This window comes from Mobula birostris, chromosome 3, assembly GCF_030028105.1.
Source record: "Mobula birostris isolate sMobBir1 chromosome 3, sMobBir1.hap1, whole genome shotgun sequence".
Lineage (NCBI taxonomy): Eukaryota > Metazoa > Chordata > Chondrichthyes > Myliobatiformes > Myliobatidae > Mobula > Mobula birostris.
Genome location: NC_092372.1, coordinates 54,090,767 through 54,115,270, shown reverse-complemented (window position 1 = coordinate 54,115,270; position 24,504 = coordinate 54,090,767). Strand labels below are relative to the sequence as shown.

At 40.4% G+C, this 24,504-nt stretch overlaps 1 protein-coding gene across 4 annotated transcripts in view; it reads left to right on the top strand.

The window, feature by feature from the left end:
• The window catches only part of micu3a (mitochondrial calcium uptake family, member 3a), a 178,723-nt gene that overhangs the window by 57,006 nt on the left and 97,213 nt on the right, over positions 1-24,504 (top strand). For all 4 annotated transcript variants that reach the window (XR_011885347.1, XM_072252655.1, XM_072252656.1 and 1 more), the window contains exon 3: positions 18,176-18,207. Coding sequence is in view for 3 of the 4 variants with exons in the window: in XM_072252655.1 (XP_072108756.1) it covers positions 18,176-18,207 (32 nt within the window). In the remaining variant the exon portion in view is untranslated. The remainder of the gene's footprint in view (positions 1-18,175; positions 18,208-24,504) is intronic.

The window sequence follows — 24,504 nt, the reverse complement described above, 5'->3', positions numbered from 1 at the left end:
ACATAGCAACCCAAAATGGCTAGAATGTGCAGCCGAAATTCCATTTTCTCCCTATGTGTACCAACGCTGGGATGAACTTGCCCTTGATGGGAGTTCCTTTATGTGGGGTTTGAGAGTTTCTGTATGATCAAAACTGAGAGCAAAAACGTTGGACGAGCTACATGCCAGTCATCTAGGTGTGGTCAAAATGAAAGTGTTGGCTCCAAGGTTTGTCTGGTGGCCTGGGATAGATTTGGGTATTGAGCAGTTTGCCATGCACTGATCGGGATGCCAGCATGTTCAGAAGATGCTAAAAGCAACATCTCTCCTTCCCTGGGATTGCATTCTTCTGGCAGGGGATTCATGTGGATTTTGCCAAACTATTCATGGGCACAAATTTCTTCGTAGTGGAAAGTGGCCAGAAGCGTTCCCAATATCCTCCAGTACAGCCTCGCACGCTTGATGTGTTGCAAAGGCTCTTCTCAGGGACTTGTGTTCCAGAGCACTTTGTCAGTGACAGTGGACCACAGTTTGTTGCAAAATAATTTCAGTCATTTCTGAAAGTGAATTGAATAGGACATATTTGAGCACCTCCCTAAAGGGGGGAGGAAGGTAAGAGATACTAAGTAGACAAGCATTCAGGCTCCTGTGTTTTTCTTTTGATTAGTTTCTGGAGTTACAAAACATAACAGTAAAAAGAGAAGGAAATACATAGAAACTAGAAGTGATTTGTGATGGTATCTAGTTAACCAAAGAAGAATGATTAGGGAAGGGCAGTCTCAAGGATTGAATGGAGACAAAGAATAGTAAGGAGATCCTTTACAAATTAAAAAAACATGGAGGGAATCAGAATCAGGTTTATAATCACCGGCATGTGACGTGAAATTTGTTAACTTAGCAGCAGCAGTTCAATGCAATACATAATCTAGCACGAGAGAAAAAAATAATAATAAATAAAATAAAACATAATAAATGAACAAGTAAATCAATTACATATATTGAATAGATTTTTAAAAAGTATGCAAAAACAGAAACACTGTATATTAGAAAAAATGTGAGGTAGTGTCCAAAGCTTCAATGTCCATTTAGGAACCAGATGGCAGAGGCGAAGAAGCTGTTCCTGTATCGCTGAGTGTGGGCCTTCAGGCTTCTGTATTTTGGTCCTGTGCAGTAGCCCTACCCCCCCCCCCCCGCCCCACCCCACCCATACCAGACAGTGATGCAGCCTGTCAGAATCCTCTCCACAGTACAACTATAGAAGTTTTTGAGTGTATTTGTTGACATGCCAAAACTCTTCAAACTCTTAATAAAGTATAGCCGCCATGTTGCCTTCTTTATGTTGGGACCAGGTTGGATCCTCAGAGATCTTGACATCCAGGAACTTGAAGCTGCTCACTGTCTCCACTTCTGATTCCTCTGAGGATTTGTATGTGTTCTTTCGTCTTACCCTTCCTGAAGTCCACAATCAGCTATGTATGTGATTTTGACTGGGCCAGAGGAAATAAGGACCTAAGTTGTTAATCACCATCTATACATAATCATAAGGAGAAAGCCAAATTTAGTGGTTGTTTGCAGAAGACCATCAGCATGAGGTATTTTTTAGGTTGGATCCACTGCATCCTTCATATGACTATTTTTGGGATTCATTAGATAATCTGTTATTAATAATTAGATATTATGCAAACTGCATCAAATGAAAGAGTTGCATTTAGTGCTTTTCTTATAAAATTAATCAGTGGGACTCTACAATCTTGAACAAATTTGAGCAGTAAGCATTCAAATATCAAAAGCTTTTCATCTCTGTACATGACAATATGATACCAATACCAATAGTTTAGGATTTAGTACAGAATTTGCAGTTGAAGTTCACTATAATTACTGTAAACCTGACAGCTACTTCTGATAGGTGCATATTTACAACTAAATGCAAACATCCAGAATTGTCCTGCTCCTCTCACAGGTTGTCTTCAGGTTAACACAACACCAAGTCTGTGTCATAGCTTAAATATCAACATTTTCATACTATGTTTATATACTTAATTTATACTATGTTTATATGGGTAGTGGGTAGTGGCTCAATATGTTACTACTACAGGGCGTGACGACCCTGCCTTACACGAATCCTGGGCTCAGCTGGCTCCGGCTGCCAGTACCCGGTATGGGCCCCTATCCAGGGTTACGGATCCCACTACCTTGTGGGTATCTTCGGGAAAAGAGAAGGCTAAGGGTAAACCCTACACAAATCTGGAGTGGAGCCCCTAAGGTGGTTGGATGACATATCATGTCACCTCCCGGCAGCTCCTGCAGCCAAGCTGATGCCAAATGTACTGATTTGCATTCCTTTGGACCACATCCGCGAGGCCAAGAGGGGGATCTTGATGTCTGGGCAGCCCAGGATCTCCATATTCATCGCCCAGATCTACGCCCCGGAACCGGGCTACTTAGACAAATGGAGCCATGAACTTATATACTTAACCATCAGCTGTTTCTATGTTACTTTCCAGAAGGTGTTCAGTAAGAGGCCTCAAAAAAGATATGTCCATAAAATAAGAATGCATGGAATTGGGGGTTAGGTGTTAGTTATTAGTTAGTCAGTAGAAGACAGGGAGCTGAGATAAATGGATGTTTCTTTGGTTAGCAATCAGTGGAGAGCGGAGCGCAGTAGGGGTTGGTGCTGTGCTTGTAACTTTTCACAGTATACGTTAATGATTTGGAAGAGGGGACCAAGTATAACATATCTAAGTTTGTTGATGATACTAAATTGAGAAGAAAAGCAATTTGCAGATATGTGGAGAGTCTGCAGAGAGATAGAGATCGTTTAAGTGAGTGGGCAAAGGTCTAGCACATGGAGTACAATGTTGCTAAACAGATAGATAGATAGATATATTTTATTGATCCCGAGGGAAATTGGGTTGCGAGATTGAAAATGCGAGATCATCTACTTTGGAAGAAAAAGCAGAAGATCAGATTATTATTTAAATGGTGAAATATTGCACATATGGTACAGAGGGAATTGGGAATTTTTCTGTATGAGTCACAAAAGGTTGGTTTCCAGGTGCAGCAGGTTGTCAAGAAGTTAAATAGAATGTTGGCCTTTATTGCAAGAGTGATTCAATTTAAAAACAGGGAGGTTATGCTGCAACTGTACATGGTACCAGTGAGACTGCACCTGGTGTACTAAATGCAACTTTACTTGGTACCAGTGAGACTGCATCTGGCGTACTAAATGCAACTGTACTTCGTACCAATGAGACTGCACCTGGTGTACTGAATGCATTTCTGGTGTTATCACCTGAGGAAAGATATACTTGTTGGCCTTGGAGGCCGTACAGAGGAAGTTCACCAAGTTGATTGCAGAGATGAGGGGTGAGCCTATGAGGACAAATTGAGTTGGCTTGACTATACTCACTGGATGGAATTCAGAAGGTAGACTAAGGAATACTTGTTTTGGAATTCCATAGTCTTGAAAAATTTAATGTCTGATTTTTTTTTTACCATTTTATTGCTTCACACACACACACACACACACACACACACACACACACACACACACACACACACACACACACATATCTCCATCCTAATGTCTGTTTTAATTTTCTGTAAAATGTTTTTGGTAAAATTAGTGTTTTTTGTTTCTTTGTTGTCCATGTGAATTCTTCATTCAGATTTTCCATTCAGTCTTTAACATTTGGACTCTTTCTGGGAGTTCACGTATCTCTTGCAGAACCCACCTCATTGCAAATTGGCTTATAGTAGGGAAAAGCATACCACATAACCTGCTTAACCTATTTTGGGAGGTTTCAACAATGTCATTAGTGAGCAGCATCACCGTGCTACTGATTAAAGATTTAGGTCAGTGTATCCAGGGACCAAGTAATTGCTCAAGCTTTGGTTCTGAGAGTGTTTTTGCAAGAACGAAGGTTATTTTATTATCTTTATTGTGAGTCCACAGAGCATATGTAATAAGCTGGTCTTTTCATTGTCGCACGAAGTCTGTATCTATTGCACTTGCATGTATGTCTATTCCTATTGGACACTAATCTCAGTTTGTTTAGGTTCTTGCAAGGTCCTGACTCTGAAGGTGTGATGCAAGTCTAATGAAATTTATGGCTTTATGTCCTAGTCATAAAAACTGCATATATGTACATAGTAAATCTAATTGTGTGAAGTGCATTGATGATAGGCAATTATAGTCAATGGGTGTATTACTAGTTTATTATCTTGATCCATAAAGAAAGCAATACTTCGGATATGTTACTAATGCAAACACTTTTTGTATTTTTAGTCAAAACCATATGCATAAAATATCCATTTCAATATTGTAATTTCCAGTAAAATCAGGTCCTGAATTTTTAATTTTGTTTTCACTAAGTTCTCTTTATAAAGAGAACTCACACTTGAAAGCATATGTTTAAACAATAAATCTTGGCTCTGGATCATTTTGAATCCTTTTAGATCTTGGCAACGAAGAATCATCTGGACAGATATTATTTGATATGCATTCTTGTTTATTTCTGATTGGTGTATTTTCAATATATTTTTCAAGTCAGATATATAAAGGGAGTCTGACTATTTTTGCATAATTTACTATTTTTTTTGTACTAAACTATGGAATAATTAAGTGATTTCAATTAAATAAAATGTGTAACCTTCAAATTGAGAGTTTAAATAGAATTATTTAAGTAGAAATATTGTTTTCGACAACAATGTTCTGTTGCACACAAGATCATACATCTTTCTGGAGCCTTACACTTCTGGATAGACAAAAAAAATTATCAAATGGAACAGGAGAGGATTTGAAGAAACACTGTAGGATTGCACTTACTAGGCTTGAATTCCCTTGAGTTCAGAGAATTAAGTGATGATGTAATTGAAGCATTCTAGCATTTGTAAATATTTTGATAGGATAAAAAACAATCTGAATCAGGTTTATTCAAAAAATATATATATATGACACCATATAGTACCCTGTGATTCATTTTCTTGCAGGCATTCACAGTGAGTACAAAGAAACACAGTAGATTCAATGAAAACATACATGACAGAAACAGACAAACAACCAATAGGCAAAAGACAACAAGCTGTGCAAATGTAAAAATAATAATAATAATAATATATAAATAAGCAATAAATATGAAGAACACACAAGTTGTGGAGTCCTTAAGAGTGAGTCCATAGATTATGAAATTAGTTCAGTGCTGGGGTGAGTGATATTATTCCTTCTGGTTCAGGAGACTTATGGTTGAGGGATAATAACTGTTCCTGAACTTGGTAAAGTGGAACTTGAGGCTCCTGTACCTCCTTCCTGATGACAGCAGTGAGAAGAGAGCATGGATTGGATGGTGGGGTCCATGATGATTGATTATCACTGACATATGTCATGAAACTTTTTGTTCTGTGGCAGCAGTACAACAGTGCATGATTTAAAAAATTACTATAAATTGCAATTAGAAATACAGTGCCTATAAAGGTATTTCTCTTCTTCCCCCCACCCCATTCTTCCTCACTCTCAAGGCCAAGCACCAGTGGAAACATTTCAAGATGCTTGTGCAACATGATATTTTTAAAAGAATCAGTTTACTTTTAAATACAAGAATCTTGTCACTTAACATCAAAACATTTACTCCAGGGCATTGCAGAGACTTGTTCAACTAGTTCATATGATGAAAATGTGTATTAGGTAGGCTAGTTTCTGCAGCCATTCTTCACCTCCATCTTTAAAGTACTCCTGCAATTCACCTTTCAGCTCAAACACTTATCTGCTAAGCCACCGGTTATCTCGATGTAGTAGGAGATTGGTGTGCTCTGTCCAGGTTTTCACAGTTTCTTTTTAACATTCTTGAGTGAACTGGTCTTAAAGGTACTAAATAACTTGCTTCCCGAATCTTTTTAGTGACTGTGACTTTATTTTCAAGAGCTTTAATCTGTTTATTTTGAGATTCCAATGGCCGTTTAAAATAATCAGCACTTTTACATAGCATATGGTTGTGATTTGTAGTTTAGTGTCTTTTCAATTTTGCTGGAGCCATTGCTACATTTTTAATTTGTTTGCCACAGACTAGGCACAATGGAAAAGGACAACTTGGATCACCAGTTCATGTAAAACCCATTGATAAATAGCTTTCGTTATAAAAATTGGCTTTTTTTGTGTCCATTGTTGGACTAGTGCAGTGAAATGACTCTGAAGATTGTAATTCTTCATCATTAACCTATCATTAACCTTCATCATCGTCCGTAGGTCTAGACCTGGAATCCTCCTCTTCAAAAATTGCTACACTGTACAGTTTTTAGAATGAAAATTTCCCTCCAATTTTCTGCAACACTGGAAGCATGTTCATTCCCATCAGTCAGTTGGCGACGTTTAAGGAGAAGTTGGGGGAGGTAATTCAGGAGGGACTAGCTTGTGTCACACCCCATGTTGGGCGAGTCCATTTAATGCTCGGATAGCCCACTTCATGCTCATCAGCCCACAGTCCTCCCCTCCGTGCAGTACAGCACTCACCAATTATCAATGGCCTCCCCTATCTTGTGTCAAAAACTGAGAACAGACTCAACCAAATAAGCATGGTCCAACTGCGCACTCCCATTACGGGCTGAAAGTGATAGCTCTGTCACTGCCCACCTCTGCAAGTGCTAGCATTGTGCATTGCACGAGGTTGAAAAGACAATGTTTTTTATTAATCACAGTCTTATGGAATCCCAGTTGAGAAATTCTGCCATTGAACCTTCTTCCAGCTGACTTCAGAGTCTCCCACATGCTTTATGGCAAACTCTAGTCGAGATTTCATGTAAGTTTGTTTTCAACAGTGGCTTTCTCTTTGCCACTCTCCCATTGTAAAAAAAAGGACTTTTTTTGTGTCCATTGATGCACTAGTGCAGTGTAATGACTCAGGAGATTGTAATTCTTCATCATTAACCTATCATTAACCTTCATCATTGTCTGTAGGCCTAGACCTAGAATCCTCCTCTTCCATCTTACTCTTCTGCAACTGGTGAGTTATATGCGCAGTTTCTTCCATCTCAGCCACGGAAGCTTGTAACTCCTCCAGAGTTGTCATAGGTCTCTTGGTGGCCTCCCTCACTAGTCACCTTCTTGCAGTCAGTCAGTTTTTGAGGACAGCCTGTTCTAGGCAGTTTTACAACTGTGCCATATTCTTTCCATTTCTTGATGATTGACATAACTGTACTCCAAGGGAGAGTCAGTAACTTGGAAAATTTCTTGTATTCATCTCCTGACTTGTGCTTTTCACAATTATCACTTTATGGATATCTGTTTCCACTTTGAACTTTACACGGGGTCGTTTGGAGTGGTCTTTTGTCTTCATGGTGTAGTTTTTACCAGGATACTGACTCACCAGCAGTTGGACCTTCCAGATACAGTTGTATTTTTACTACAATCAATTGAAACACCTTGACTACACATAGGTCTCCAAAAACAGATCTCTATTTAACTAATAATATGACTTCTAAAACCAATTGGCTGCACCAGTGATGATTTAGTGTATCATACTAAAAGCGATGAATACTTGTGTAATCAATTATTTTGTGTTTTATATTTGTAAATAATTTAGATCACCTTGTGGAGATCTGTTTTCATTTTGACATGAAAGACTCTTTTTCTGTTAATCAGTGTCAAAAAAGCCAAATTAAATCCACTGTGATTCAATGTTGTAAAACAAGAGAACACGAAAATTTCCAATATTTTTAGAGGCAATGTGTATATAAAAATTAAATAAGTGGTTCAAAAAGAGAGCAAAAATAGTAAAAATCTGCAAATGCTGGAAATCCAAGCAGCATACACAAAATGCCAGAGGAATTCAGCAGACAGTCAGCATCTGTGGAAACGAGTATAGTGAGGGAATGCTCGTGTGTACTATTCTGATGGCAGAGGTGAAGAAACTTTGAGTGTGTCTCTTCAAGCTCCTTTACCTCCCTTCTGAAGATAGTAATGAGAAGAGAGCATGTACTGGGTGATGAGTGTTGTTAGTGATGGATGCCACCTTTTTGAGGCATCATCTTTTAAAGATGTCTTCGATGGTGGGGAAACTAGTGCCCATACAAGTGCCCCTGAGTCAACAACCCTCTGCAACTTCTTGATCCTGTGCTATAGATCATCCATGCAAGACGATGATCCAACCAGTTAGAATGCTTTGGTGGTGTCTTCAGCGGCATACCAAATTTCCTTAAATTCTCAATGAAGTATATCCACTGCCTTATTTGTAATCACATCAATATGTTGGGCCCAGGATAGATCTTCAGAGATGTTGACTCCCAAGAATTTGAAGCTGCTCACCCTTTCCATTGCTGACCTCTTGATGAGGACTGGTGTGTGTCCCCACATCTTCCCCTTACTGGTCCAAAATCAGGTTGTTATTCTGACAGGCATTGAGTGCAAGGTTGATGTTGTGACATCATTCAACCAGCTGATCTTTCTCACTCCTGTACGCCTCCTCTTCATTGCCTTTAGATTCTCTCAAAAATAGTTGTGTCATTGTCAAATTTATAGATGGCGTTTGTGCTGTGCTTAGCCACACAGTCATGGGTGTAGACAGAGTAGAGCAGTGGACTAAGTGTGCATTCTTGAGGTGCACTAGTATTGATTGTCAGCAAGAAAGAGATGTTATTTTTGATCCACACTGACTAGTCTCCCAGTAAGGAAGTCAAGGGTACAGTTGCATGGGAAGATACAGAATCCCAGGTTTTGAAGCTTGTTGATTAGTTCTGGGGGAAATATGGTGTTTAAAACAGAGGTGAAATCAATGAACAGCAGCCTGAAATAAGTCTTGCTGATGTCCAAGTCGTCCAAGGTCGAGTGGAAAGCCAGTGAGATTGCTCCACTGTAGACCTATTGTGATGGTAGGCAATTTGAGGTGGCTCCAGGTCCTTGCTTGGGCTGGAGTTAATTTTTGCCATGATCAACTTCAAAGCATTTCATCACAGTAGGTGTGAGTGCAACTGGTGTTAGTCGTTGAGGCAGCACACCCTGCTCTACTTGGGCACCAATAAGATTGATACCCTTTTGAAGTAGGTGGAAACCTTGGACTGCAGCAGTTAGGGATTGAAGATGTGCTGTAGGTTTTCTATGTAACTCCACGCAAATGTCCCTAGACACTTGCCACATTATATAGTGACAGACACTTCCCCACCTGTACTGTGCCCAGTGTTATGCAGTGACAGACCCTTCCCCACCTGTACTGTACCCAGTGTTATACAGTGACAGACCCTGCCCCACCTGTACTGTGCCCAGTATTATACAGTGACAGACCCTTCCCCACCTGTACTGTACCCAGTGTTATACAGTGACAGACCCTGCCCCACCTGTACTGTGCCGTTATACAGTGACAGACCTTTCCTCACCTGTACTGTGCCCAGTGTTATACAGTGACAGACCCTTCCCCACCTGTACTGTACGATAATGTTGTAGAGTCATAGACGTGTGCTCACCAGTAATGTACCCCATAAACACGTCAATGTTCCCTTTCAGTTCACTGCTACAGTGCACCAACGAGCAGAAAAACAATCTTTTGAGGCATTGTACTCCCTCATCAAGCAATTAACTCCTGCCTCTATAACTTAAATGTATTTTCACAGCACCTCTCTATTTCCTGAAGGATAGCACATCGGTTAAAGCAAGCAGAACATGCACATAATCCATTCTCCTTAGAGGTTTTCGATGTTCCTCCAAGGAGCTTTGATGAAAGTTTTAATACTACAGCCGTCATATTGATATCCATGGTGAACACTCACCAGTATAACCAATGCAGCTGAGCTAATGAATGTCACAGTGCTTCAGGCACTTTGGCATGTAGAGGTTTGGGAGTTGAGAGCTAGTGTGAGGTTATTCATTTTGGCAGGAAGAATAGAAAAGCTGAATCTTTTCTGCACTGTCTAGCCAACCATATCCTTCCTAAAGTGTGGCAACCAGAAGTACATACAATACTCCAAATGCACTTCACCAGTAAAGTTTCAACATTATGTCCTAACTTTATAGTCCATGCCCCAACCTATGACAATGATTTTATTTCTTTATTTGAGATATAGCATGGTAACAAGCCCTTCCGGCCCACAAGCCTATGTCGCCCAATTGCATCCATGTGACCCCTTCTCTTTGTGATTTTTATAAGTGACCTGGATGAGGAAGTGGAGGGATGGGTTAGTAAAAGGTTGGCGGTGTTATGGCTAGTGTGGAGGGCTGTCAGAGGTTACAGCAGGACATTGATTGGATGCAAAACTGGGCTGAGAAGTGGTAGATGGAGTTCAACCCAGATAAGTAGGTCAAATATAATGGAAGAATATGATATTAATGGTAAGACTCTTGGCACTGTGAAGGATCAGAGGGATCTTAGGCTCCGAGTCCATAGGACACTCAAAGCTGCTGCGCAGGTTGACTGTGTGGTTAAGAAGGCATACAATGTATTAGCCCTCATCAACCGTGGGATTGAGTTCAAGAGCTGAGAGGTATTGTTACAGCTATATAGTACCCTGGTCAGACCCCATTGGAGTACTGTGCTCAGTTCTGGTCACCTCACTACAGGAGGGATGTGGAAACCATAGAAAGGGTGCAGAGGAGATTTACAAGGATGTTGCCTGGATTGGGGAGCATGCCTTATGAGAATAGGTTGAGTGAACTTGGCCTTTTCTCTTTGGAGTGACATAGGATGAGAGGTGACCTGATAAAGGTGTATAAGATGACGAGAGGCATTGATCATGTGGATAATCAGAGGCTGAAATAGCTAACACGAGAGGGCACAGTTTTAAGGTGATTGGAAGTAGGTACAGAAGAGATGTCAGGGGTAAGTTTTTTTTACACAGTGGTGAGTGCATGGAATGGGCTGCCAGCGACGGTGGTGGAGGCGGATACGATAAGAGTCTTTTAAAAGTCTCTTGGATAGGTACATGGAGCTTAGAAAAATAGAGGGCTATGGGTAACCCTAGGTAATTTCTAAAGTAAATACATGTTCGACACAGCATTGTGGGCCAAAGGGCCTGTATTGTGCTGTAGGCTTTCTATGTTTCTGTGTCCTTGAACACTCACCCCAGTTGATTGCATAGATTTTCAGTGCCCTACGGTTATGTTTTGTAACTCCAAAACATAAAAACTAATTAAAAGGGAAAAAACAGAGAACTGGGAATAACGTGCTGAATTTTACCTTTATTTTAAGTATGGCATGGTGACGTGTTGACGTATGCTATTCACATACTTCATTCATGGAGCCATAATTATTTAAATGAACAAGAATGCTTAATGAAACAATACATTATTGTGCACAAGCCTTAGGCACATATATGTAGGTAGGGCGCCTGAGACCTTTGCACAGTGCTGTAATAGTTTGATGTATTGCACTGTACTACCACAAAAAAATTTCATGGCATATATGAGTGATGATAAACCTGATTCTGATATGGGTCTCTATTGTGGACTGAGAGTGGGAAGGAGGCAGGGAGAAGGGAATCATGGTGGGGAAAAGGGAAAAGGGGAGGGAGCAGGAAGCACCAAGGAGACATTCTGTAATCAAAAACTAAACCAATTGTTTGGAATCAAATGACCTTGACTAGTGTCCGTGCCACACTCCACCCCTGGTCTCCCTTTTCTGCCACCTGTCCCACAATGTGCCACTCCACCCTCTCCATTCCCAACATCCTTTGCTCCTGCCAGATTTACACACTTGCTGTCTGCTCCATATTGACAAATACAGTACTATGCAGAAGTCTTGGGTATTTTGAGAGACTCTTCGATAGGTACATGGAGCTTAGAATAGTAGAGGGCTATGCAGTAGGGTAACTCTAAGCAGTTTCTAGAGTAGGTTACATGGTTGGCGCAACATTGTAGGCCGAAGGGCCTGTAATATGCTGTAGATTTCTATGTTCTATGCTTTGGAGGTTTTCTTACTCTTGTGAGATAATCACTTTCCTGATGATGGGGATCACTCTGCTTTACAGGTGAGACTTATGGATGTGAAACAACATCAAATTTTTTGGCCTCCTCTGTGGTTGTTGTAGGAAGTGGTTCTGACAGCTCTGGATACCTTCATGCGTTGCTCTAAAGAGTGCTATATGAGGTCATTGTTACCCTCAGTCATTAGGCTCTATAATGAGTTAATCTATAGCCGGGGAAGTGAGTACCCCCTCCTGTTAGACTGTTTGAGGTAACTTGTTTTTTATTACTTCCTACTTCTAATATTTGTATATTTGTGCACTTGTAATGCTACTGTGACACAGTAATTTCCTTTGGGATCAATATAGTATCTATCTATCTATTTCTTCTGGACACATTGGCATCCTTAACTGGGATGCCAAGCTTCACTGGGATGATGTGGATCAATATGTGTGAGTACATATTGAGTGTGACGCTAACATTTCATTTACTTTTTGGAAAGCCACCCCTACTTTGTCCATTGCCACTTCTTCCCGATTTGTAGTAATGAGTTCAAGGGATGGAGCACAGTAGTCAGGTTTGGCAGGAACCTGTTATAGTAATTGACAAATCCTAAGAAGTGCTGCAAATCTGATACATCCTTTGGCGCTAGGACATCTAGCACTGCTTGAATTTTCTCAGCACACTTGTGTAATGTTTGTGTGTCAGTGGTGTGACCACAGTAAGTGATACTGGTTTAAAGAGTTAAGATTTGTCACATCATGCTCTGAGTCCATAATCTTCTAATCTTTTAACATTGCCTTGAGATCTTGGAGAGGTTCCTTACCAGTCACAATGATGCCATTCAGGTAATACAGAGTGTCTGGACAGCCTTGCTGCACCTAGTCTATAGCTTTCTGGCAGAGTGCAAATGCAGATGCTACTCCAAAAATAAGAATTATAATGATAAAGCCTTTTGAGTGTTTATGGTGAGAAACAGTCTGGACCCTTCTTCCAATTCCATCTGTAGGCAGGCTTCAACTAAGTCCAGAAAGATTTGCAAAGATATCAGTACCTTCAGTAGTGGGTTGATGGTGACCTTAAAATCATCATACATCCTGAGAGAACCAACCTTCTTGGCTACTGGGACCACTGGTGTTGGCCATGGGCTCCTAGGAAAGAATTCCTTCAGCCTCCAAGTGATGCAGCTCACTGGCTACTTTATCAGAGATGGTGTAAGAAATTGGAACAGGCTTTCTAAGACTTGGTGTGGCATTTTCATTTAATACTATTTTGCCCTTGATATGTTTGAGTTTTCTGATGCCATCCTTGAACACTGCTGTAGCATCATCCATTATCTTCCTTAATTCACTTTTGGTTGACTCTATTACAGGTGATTTGGCATGTAAATGGTGGATGGTTCTCCAATCAAGTTGGAGTTGTCTCATCAAGCACATCCCCACAGTGCTGGCCCTCCTGTTTTTTTTTTTACTGCATACAGGCCCAATATGGCTAGTTGATTACTGTATTTCACTGTAAGAAATATCATTCCCACAGGAATGATCTTTTCTCCAATATATGTTCTTAGCTGGATATCTGCTGGTTGCAGTTCAGTATCTTTGAAATGCCATTCAGACTCATTGCTTGGAATGACTGAAACAGGCAAGCCAGTGTCCAATTAGATTTTATTTAATTGGCTATTCATTTCTGGTTTAAGCCATATTGCTTGTTTATTGTTTGTTTTTCACATTGTAAATCTTAAGGCTACTCAGTCCTGTGTCACTGTAATCATTATCAGATGGTTCATCAACAGAATGTAGATTAGTGCTTTTTGAAACAGCAACTTGACTTTTTATATTTTTCTCTTCCTGTCATGGTCCGGTCCATGAAGTCCGCAGTCCGGTTCATGGTCCGGTCTGTGGACTCAGGACTCCAGGTCTTCCAGCTGTCCCTTGTTTGAGTTAATTATAGTCACCTGATTCCCATCTTTGGGCTTGCAATGTAAGTAGCCTTGGGGTTGAGTGTGGGCTGCTGGTTTGTCTTGTCAGTCCCCCTTGGAGCAACCTACTGATGGAAGTCTAGTGAAACCATTTGTGATCTCTAGGCCTGATTGGAGGACCATCGCTTCATGGAGACTTGTTGCCACTTGTTGGAGTTCTCTTTGCGGTATCGATTTGGCTGTTTCCTGGGCCAGCTGAGTGGCCGTCAGCCACTCTGAGCTAGGTAGGGATCCGGCTGTTTCCATAGCCAGCTGAGGTTGCTGGCTGAACTGAGACTCGAAGCTTCCCCGGAGCAGAGATGGAACTGTCTGTTGTCCTGTGGTGTTTGTCTCTTCTTGTCCTCGCCTCCGTGGGGTAAGTCAGGTTGTTTTGCCATTGCCCTGCGGGGGGACATGCCTTGTCTTTGCCTCTGTTGGGTAAGTCTGGCTGTCCAGCAGGTGGACCTGTCCCACCTTGGTGTGGAGATGAAGTTGAGTCCCGGCTTGTTGTAGGATAAGTCCCGGCTCTATGTCTATGTTCTGTCCTGTCTCATGTTAGTGTTGTGTTAAAGATGAGTCCCGGCCTGTCGAAGGATAAGTCCCGGCTCTATGTTGATGTTCAGTTCCCAGTCTGTCTCTCAGCTCTAGCCTCTGAGTTATCAGCCTCTGCATTTCAAAATGAAGATCATGCAGCCAAGCTCCAAGAACCCAAGCCTTGAAGATCCCGCAGCCAAGCTCCAAGAACCCTAGCCTCGAGGATCCCGCAGCCAAGCTCCAAGAACCCTAGCCTCGAGGATCCCGCAGCCAAGCTCCAAGAACCCTAGCCTCGAGGATCCCGCAGCCAAGCTCCAAGAACCCTAGCCTCGAGGATCCCGCAGCCAAGCTCCAAGAACCCTAGCCTCGAGGATCCCGCAGCCAAGCTCCAAGAACCCTAGCCTCGAGGATCCCGCAGCCAAGCTCCAAGAACCCTAGCCTCGAGGATCCCGCAGCCAAGCTCCAAGAACCCTAGCCTCGAGGATCCCGCAGCCAAGCTCCAAGAACCCTAGCCTCGAGGATCCCGCAGCCAAGCTCCAAGAACCCTAGCCTCGAGGATCCCGCAGCCAAGCTCCAAGAACCCTAGCCTCGAGGATCCCGCAGCCAAGCTCCAAGAACCCTAGCCTCGAGGATCCCGCAGCCAAGCTCCAAGAACCCTAGCCTCGAGGATCCCGCAGCCAAGCTCCAAGAACCCTAGCCTCGAGGATCCCGCAGCCAAGCTCCAAGAACCCTAGCCTCGAGGATCCCGCAGCCAAGCTCCAAGAACCCTAGCCTCGAGGATCTCGCAGCCAAGCTCCAAGAACCCTAGCCTCGAGGATCCCGCAGCCAAGCTCCAAGAACCCTAGCCTCGAGGATCCCGCAGCCAAGCTCCAAGAACCCTAGCCTCGAGGATCCCGCAGCCAAGCTCCAAGAACCCTAGCCTCGAGGATCCCGCAGCCGAGCTCCAAGAACCCTAGCCTCGAGGATCCCGCAGCCAAGCTCCAAGAACCCTAGCCTCGAGGATCCCGCAGCCGAGCTCCAAGAACCCTAGCCTCGAGGATCCCGCAGCCAAGCTCCAAGAACCCTAGCCTCGAGGATCCCGCAGCCAAGCTCCAAGAACCCTAGCCTCGAGGATCCCGCAGCCAAGCTCCAAGAACCCTAGCCTCGAGGATCCCGCAGCCAAGCTCCAAGAACCCTAGCCTCGAGGATCCCGCAGCCAAGCTCCAAGAACCCTAGCCTCGAGGATCCCGCAGCCAAGCTCCAAGAACCCTAGCCTCGAGGATCCCGCAGCCAAGCTCCAAGAACCCTAGCCTCGAGGATCCCACAGCCTCAAGTCCCAAGACCCCAGCCTCAAGTCAAGCTCAAAAACCAAGACCCCAGCCAGCAGCCAAGTCACGTCCTTGCCTGGTTCTGGGGTCTGAGTCCGAGGCAAGACCCAGGTTCTGGGTCCTTGTCCAGTCTTGATCTCGGAGTCCAAGCCTTGTCTCCTAGTCCATGGCTCCTAGTCCTGGTCCTGCTTTCCCTAGCCCAAGTTTGCGTTCTTGTCCCTGCTCCTTGCCTGAATCCTGTCATGTCCTTACTCCAGTCAAGTCTTGTTCCTTGTACTTCAGTGTTCCTAGCACCCCAATGTGACACTTCCCTGTGCAGTCCATTTATTTTAGTTTGCTTGACATGCTATTTGTATGTGTACTTTGTTGCATTTTGTGCAAGTTCCACTTTTAAATCTGAATTGGTTTGGTGTGCGTGAGCCCCTCCCACAGCAGTAGCGCAATTTGTTTGGCCAGGCTGGTTTCTGTTTAGATTTTGCAATTTTATTCAGGATTACTTTCATTCCTGACTGCAACTCAATTTTGAATTTCTCTCTGGTTTCCATTGATCGAACGATTTCAATTGTTCTTTTAACTATTCGTTATGCTTCCATTAGTATCCATTTTTTGAAAGATTCCTTATAAGATTCCACAAATTAAACAATCTCTCATGCATCATTAAGCCCAAGACTGAGCAGACATTGCTCAGACAGTCTCTTCAATTTAACCATGTACATTGAAATAGACTCCTCTTTGTTTTTGATTCTGCTTATGAAACCGAAAGCTTTCAGCAATGAACAATGGTTTTGGCTCTAAATGTTCCTGCATTACATTTACGATATCAGCAGAGCTCATTTTGGTTAGTTTGGCAGAAGCAGTTAGCCTCTTGTGCATCAGTAAGTTTGGAACTTCCACATGAACGTGAAAATTTGAAATATGCTGATCACATTGGGAAAGAGTATTCCTCACTAGACTTTAAGAGCACCTATCTAACAAACTTTTCATATTTTGAAGGTCACTTTTGATACCCATCCCTAACCCAGTCCAATTCACAAATCTCATTTACTTTGCAGAACCTACTCTAAAACCATGTCCAATTGATTTAGTGGTATTTTGCTCGATGTGTTGATGACTGCGGCCTATTTTCCATTAATTTTACATTGTCTAGTTTGTTTTGTTTGTATATATGTTTCATTATCCAAACAAATTTTGTATCTGGTTACATAGGAAATGTTTGGCCTAGGTGCAAATGGGGATTGCATAAGGAGCTCTGACTGTGGGGGTAATGGAAATTACTTAGAACACTTAGGCTGACAACAATGAGCATCCATTTGTGAGAAATAATCCATATTTTTATTTAAAAATGTCTGGAATTTGTTATTGTCAATAGCACAAAATGAAAAGGTGTTTCAATGCACTAGTGTTATGGAATGCTCAGATGCAGATTTGTCCCTTATTCCTGTAAAAACAACACTTTCTCTGCTAACTTCTATCATTCCTCTGTTAAGTCACCCTGCAGTTTTGGAATTCTCTTTCTTGTTTTCAAGACTATAATTTTCATCTTTCTGTCACTGTAATTTATTCTAACTCTACAAATCTGTGACATATCTGCCTTTCCCCAGTTCTAACAATCTCTTCTTTAATCTCAATATTGGTGGCAGCATCTTCTGCTGCGAGACCTCAACTTTTGAGAAATCCTTTCATAAGCTTCTCAGTTTTTTTTAAAATCAAGTTCTTGCGCTCCAGAGTTTTTCAGATAACTTTATTTTTCATAAAGGCCTGCATGGAATAGATCTTTTGGGGAAAGCAAATAGCCTGTATTTTTTTCCCATATTCTTTGTAATGTTAGCCCATAAACAAAAGCTAATATTCTGATTTCTACAAATAGTAAAGAACAGTACTTTCTGGTGTGCTCTTTTGCATGAACAATTTTATTATTTTCTTTAGCTTTTTTTTTCATTTTAACCCGATGTTGCTACTAGAAGAGAGCTCTTTAGCTACAACTGCATGCACCTTAGGAAACCCATACAGTCACAAGGTATTTATGTAAATTCCAAACAGATGACACCCAAGATATTAGCCCAGAACCTGGGTTGAACTCATCTAGTTCCACAATTGTAGAAGATTCCATCTGTCTTCATCCTCCTGTTCTGCTGCACACTTGATATTGATCAATCTACCAGGGTGACCATTCCTTTAATTATAGGTGTGAAATCTGTCTATCAATTACTATAGCCCTTTTACTAATCTAGTTATTTTTACATTCCAATCTTTTATTTTAAAAGATTTTCTACACTCTTCAACAAGTCTCTTAAATATATCCAATTGCTATCTAACTACTGAAAATAAACTATCACATTGTATCTTATAATTCAATATAGTCAAAAAAAAACACTAAATTACCATATGATCTTTTCTGCACAGGTGCTAAAAATAGAATTAATAAACACTGAATTTGTTTTGGATTTTAATATGTGGATATGGTATTACTTCTACAGTTAACAAAAAGTCAAAAAATGACATAGCTGTTTTCTTTTGCAGGTTTTAAGCTGAGAAAATCACTCTCAAGGCAGGTGAGTGCTTATGAAACAATGGGACATATTTTTACTTTGGGCTGAAAATCTCAGGATTAGTGCATAGTGTATTTCACTCCACAACAAAAACTGATCAGGTTCTTTGATTATACAGGATCAGTTTTGTTTTCTAATTCCTTCATCTACTGCTCACCAAATATATGATACTGTTTTGCTTTGCACTGATTCCAGACACAAAAACAGTGAAACTACAAATGTTTTGATCAAAGATACAAAGAACTGTATAACTCTAATTTTTACGAAATAAATCAACTAATTGAATATATCTGCCTATATAATGCATCAAGCTAAAATCCGATTGCCTTTGTCAAAAGATAGGAAAGGGCAAAATACTGTATATCTAAAGTTCTTCTATGCCTATTCAGAAACAGCTATTTACTATATAAATTTAACTGATTTTATAGCATATTTGTGGACATAATTGTGTTGTCACAGAAGCAATAATTGCCAGAAGTTAAGATGAAAATATTTAGTATTTTTGCTTATAATAATAGAATTAATGTTGTATCAGTAGCTCAGTAGAGGGAGGGAACATAATAAAATGTTTTTAAAAAATACATTCACCGCATATGTAAGATGCATACAGATCCTCTTGTGGGATAATAATAGAACTAGGGATCGGACTCTCCAGGAGGCGCTCATGGTGTGAGGTACACTTTGGCTTCGCTCCATTCCCTTTACTTGTTTTAGCTGTAACCACCATTATTTACTTTATCTATACCCACACTAAAGGGTTTATACTACAAAGATATCTTTGAACTTTGATTTTAACTTACTGAAAATACTGACCAGAGGACAAGAAGTTAAAAACGGGAAGGACTCCGGCGGGAACGGGGAAAAAAGATGGCGATCCCAAAGCATCTAAACAAACTCAATTAACTTTTGAAACAATGTCGAAACTTTTAGAGGATTCACTTAACCAAAGATTTGCCGTGTTTGAAGAAGTTTTTGAAGATGATTCAAGATGACGTTAAATCGTTCAGATGCGAAGTTGATCAACAACACATTAGAATTTCAGAGCTAGATGAAGCTGGTTGAAATAGGAACCAAAAAATTGAATCTTTCGAGAAAAACCTAGCTTCGACATCTCAGCAGTTGGAACATTATAAATCAGAGATTATCGATCTTGAAAATCGTTCTCGGCAACAGAATCTGCGAATAATCGGGCTTCCCGAAGATGTTGAGACGGGCGATCCTACTAAATACTTTTCTAAATTGTTAATGAATGTGTTTGGTCCAGGAGTTTTGGGATGCCCCTCCATTGTTAGATCGCGCCCATCGTACATTACACCACAAACTTTCCAAAGAATTTAAACCGAGATCTGTCATTGTCTGATTTCACTATGTTCATATTAAGGAACAAGTAATACGAGTTGCTCGCCGGAAAGGTATGATCGATTTTCAAAGTTTCAGGTTTCACATCGTTGAAGATTTCAGCCCGGAAGTATTGAAGGAATGGATGGCTTTTAAACCACAGGTGTCAGAACTCTATCGTAAGGGCTTCAACTTAGTGTTGCTGTTCCCAGCGTGTCTGAGAATTATTCTGGCAGATAAATCTCATCGTTTCTTTAAAACTCCGGACGAAGCTCAAAGCTTTCTTGACAATCTGTCTCCCTCTGCTAAGAACTAATTAACGCACTGTTCTTTTTAAAAAAAAAACAAAGCTATTATTCAGCTTACAGATTTAGATTTTTATAATTTGAGAGTTTCTGATTTGGTTTTGTAGTGTAGGTATCTTTTGTATTTTTGAATAAAGATATTCTTTTTTTGTTAGTATTTTTCACTTTTAATCTTTTTGCTTTTGAGAGTAATTAAGTAGTAGATTTAGTGTTTGATTTTTCTTTGAAACTTAACTGAAGAAGTATTACGTCTTAAGATGGCGGATTGCTCTCCTTCTCAGAATTTATTTTTTCTTGCTGCGTCATTTCCGATCATTTATATATGAAAATTTAATAATATGAATTGGCGCTAGGTGTCTTTTTTTTGAAATATGAGTAAGAAGAAACTATTTTACGTTTGTACTTGTAATCTTTTCTTTATATTTATAGTAATTGCTGTTTTACTTTTTTGACCACGGGTGGTGTTTTTTAAGAAAAACATATTTCTTTTGGGTTGCCTTCTGGAGAGATGGGGTTAGATTTAGCAGTGGCCACTTTCTGGCTTTTTTCTGAGTTTTTGTGAAAGGGAGTGGTATTTTTGTTCTTATTTTTAACTTAGATTTTTTCTTTAAACAGGCTGACTTGAAACTACCAAAATGTCCGAAATGTTGTGATTTCCGGTTCCTCTGTGATCCTTTCTTCCTCTTCCGGGGTCATGAGTCTATATTCTGGTTAACCCTTTACATACCTTATGCTCAATTTCAGTACTATGGATAAGATTACTAATTTGGTTCTTTGGAATACAGATGGTTTAAACCACCCGATTAAGTGGTAGAAAATTTTTAGAGTATTCCATAGGACGAATGCTTATATTTATACTTTATACTTTATTGTCGCCAGACAATTGGTACTAGAACGTACAGTTATCACAGCGATATTTGATTCTGCGCTTCCCACTCCCTGGATTACAACTATTAAATATTAAAAATAGTTAAAATTAGTAAATATTAAAAATTTAAATTATAAATCATAAATAGAAAACTGGGAAGTAAGGTAGTGCAAAAAAACTGAGAGGCTGGTCCAGATATCTGGAGGGTACGGCCCAGATCCGGGTCAGGATCTGTTCAGCAGTCTTATCACAGTTGGAAAGAAACTGTTCCCAAATCTGGCTGTACAAGTCTTCAAGCTCCTGAGCCTTCTCCCAGAGGGAAGAGGGACGAAAAGTGTGTTGGCTGGGTGGATCGTGTCCTTGATTATCCTGGCAGCACTGGATAATCCACGGACGGAAGATTGGTTTGTGTGATGTGCTGCGCTGTGTTCACGATCTTATGCAGCTTCTTTTGGTCTTGGACAGGGCAACTTCCATACCAGGTTGTGATGCACCCTAGAAGAATGCTTTCTGTGGTGCATCTATAAAAACTAGTGAGGGTTTTAGGGGACAGGCCAAATTTCTTCAATTTTCTCAGGAAGTAAAGGCGCTGGTGGGCCTTCTTGGCAGTGAACTCTGCATGGTTGAACCAAGTCAGGTCATTTGTGATGTCGACCCCGAGGAACATAAAGCATTTGACCTGTTCCATTTGCGCACCACCGATGTAAATTGGGTCGTGCGGTCCGCTACTCCTTCTGAAGTCAACAACAATTCCTTCGTCTTGCTGACGTTGAGGGATAGGTTATTGTCTTCGCACCATGCCACCAGGTTCTTAATTTCACCTCTGTACTCAATCTCATCATTACCCGAGATACGGCCTACAATTGTTGTGGCATCATCAAACTTGTATATTGAGTATGACGGAAACTTGGCTACACAATCATGGGTGTACAGTAATTACAGCAGGGGGCTGAGTACACAGCCTTGTGGGGCACCGGTGCTCAGAGTGATTGTAGAGGAGAGCTTGTCCCCTATTTTTACAGCCTGGATCCTGTCTGTGAGGAAGTTGAAGATCCAGCTGCAGATCTGAGTGCTAAGGCCCAGGTTCCGGAGCTTAGGAATCAGTTTATTTGGAATGATGGTATTAAAGGCAGAGCTGTAGTCAATAAAAAGGAGCCTTACATATGCATCTTTATTCTCCAGGTGTTCTAAGGAGGAATGTAGGGCCAGAGAGATGGCATCTGCTGTTGACCTGTTGCTCTGCTAGGCGAATTGCAAAGTGTCAAGGTTGACCGGTAGGCTGTGGTTGATGCGTGCCATAACCAATCTCTCGAAGCACCTCATAGTAATTGATGTCAGAGCCACAGGTCGATAGTCATTCAGGCATGCCACCTTGCTGTTCCTCAGCACTGGGATTATCGTTGCCTTCTTAAAACACGAGAGGACCTTAGGCTGAAGCAAGGAGCAGTTGAAGATGTCAGCAAATACTCCAGCTAGCTCGCTTGCACAGGCCCGGAGAACCCGTCCCGGGACGCCATTTTTGTATTTTCATACAAGAAACTCGTGTGGAAAAAGGATAATCAGCGTTTTTTAAGGCTTTGGAAGGACCAACAGTACCATTTGAATTCACAGGCCAAAGTAAAAGGCGTTTCTATGTTTATAGACCCTTCAATTTTGTTTGTGTATTATGAGACTACTTCAGATTCAAATGGTAGATTTTTGTTAATTACTAGTTGTTATTTAACAGAAAAGTTGCTATGGTTAATGTTTACGCTCCAAATGTTGATTGTCCTGAATTTTTAAAATATCTCTTTACATCCCTTCCTAATTTAAACGATTATATGCTGATTATGAGTGGAGATTTTAACTGTTGTTTAAATCCCTTGATGGATAGATCTATGTCTAATCAGGCATTCCCAAACAAATCGGCTACTCTTATTAACTCTTTTATGGTTGACTCTGGAATTTCAGAAATTTGGAGATTTCCACATCTCAACGATAAAGAGTTTTCATTCTTTTCACGTGCATATCATTGTTATTCTAAACTTTATTACTTTCTTATTGACTCTCGATTAATTCCACTTGTTACTGACTGCAAATATGACTCCATTGTTGTCTCCGATCATGTGCCATTGAAACTATCTATTAAGTCAATGGATATATCTTCTAGTACTAGACAATGGCGATTTAATACCACTCTGCTCCAGAACTCGGACTTCGTTAATTTCATTGAGAAACAGAGTAATTTTTTCTTCACAACGAATTTTACAGAGGGTATTTCCAGCAGGGTTCTATGGGACACTTTTAAAGCATATATTCGTGGACATATTATTTCATATTATGCTGGACTGAAAAAGTGAACTAATGAGGAAATACTTAAGCTGGTTGACAAGATCAAAGAAATTGACAAGAAATACCCTATCACTCCTAATCAGGAGCCTTTTAAATAGAGAGTCGAACTTCAAATGGGACATAGTCTATTGCTATCATCTTCGATTGAAAATCAATTAATTAAAACTAGGGGTCAATTCTATATACATGGTGATAAAACTGGCAAACTACTGGCTAATCAACTGAAATCGGCTTTGGTTAAACACCAGGTTGTTAAGATTCGTAAAAATGACGGTACTCTGATGGTTGATCATGATGAGATAAACAAATCCTTTCAAGAATTTTATATTTCCTTATACCAATCAGAATTTTCTGATGACTCCACTTTAATGCATGAAGTTTTAAAGAAATTGAATATTGCAAAATTACCGCTTCGTGAACATTTAAAACTGGGTGTACCTATTATGGTAGAAGAAATAAAAAATGCCATTTCTTCGATGAATTCAGGTAAAGCACTTGGTCCAGAGGGTTATACAGTAGAATTTTTAAAATCCTTCTCTACTATACTTTCTCCGTGGTTATGTAGAACCTTTAGGGATGCAGTGTCTATAGGTAAATTACTTCAATCTTTTTATCGAGCTTCTATTTCCCTAATTCTTAAAAAAGATAAGGGTCCTACTGCATGTGCATCTTATAGGCCTATATCTTTGCTGAATGTGGATTCTAAGATTTTTTCTGAAATATTGGCAACGAGATTGGAGAATGTATTACCTCAAATTATTTCTGTTGATCAGACTGGATTTATTAAAAATTGTTACTCCTTCTTTAATATTAGATTAATGAATATTGTTTATACTTCTTTACCTAGAACTCCAGAATGTCATCTTATTGGACACTGAAAAAGCTTTTCATAGAGTCGAATGGACGTATTTGTTTAATACACTTGAGAAATTTAATTTTAGTGCGATATTTTTATCTTGGATTAAATTGACATACCTTACTCCTTTGGCTTTGGTATTTACCAATAATCAAAGATCTCCCTTTTTTTCAGTTATTTCGTGGTACTAGGCAGGGTTGCCCTCTTAGTCCATTATTATTCAATATTGCCCTGGAACCGTTAGCTATTGCTATTCGTGACTCTTCTAATATATTTGGTATTACCCGTGGGAATGAGATACATAAATTATCACTATATGCAGATGATTTACTATTATATATTTCTAACCCTGAGAAATCCATTCTGGCAGTATTATCCTTGCTTGCTCAGTTTAGTAGATTTTCTGGTTACAAATTGAATCTTGGTAAGAGCGAACTTTTTCCATTAAACATGCAGGTTCCCATTTATAGATGTTCACCAGTCAGATTGATTACTAACTATTTTACTTATTTGGGGGTTAAAATTGCTAAGAGACATAAGGACCTATTCAAGCTCAATTTCTTACTGTTAATTAGTCAGGTGAAACAATTGCTTACTAAATG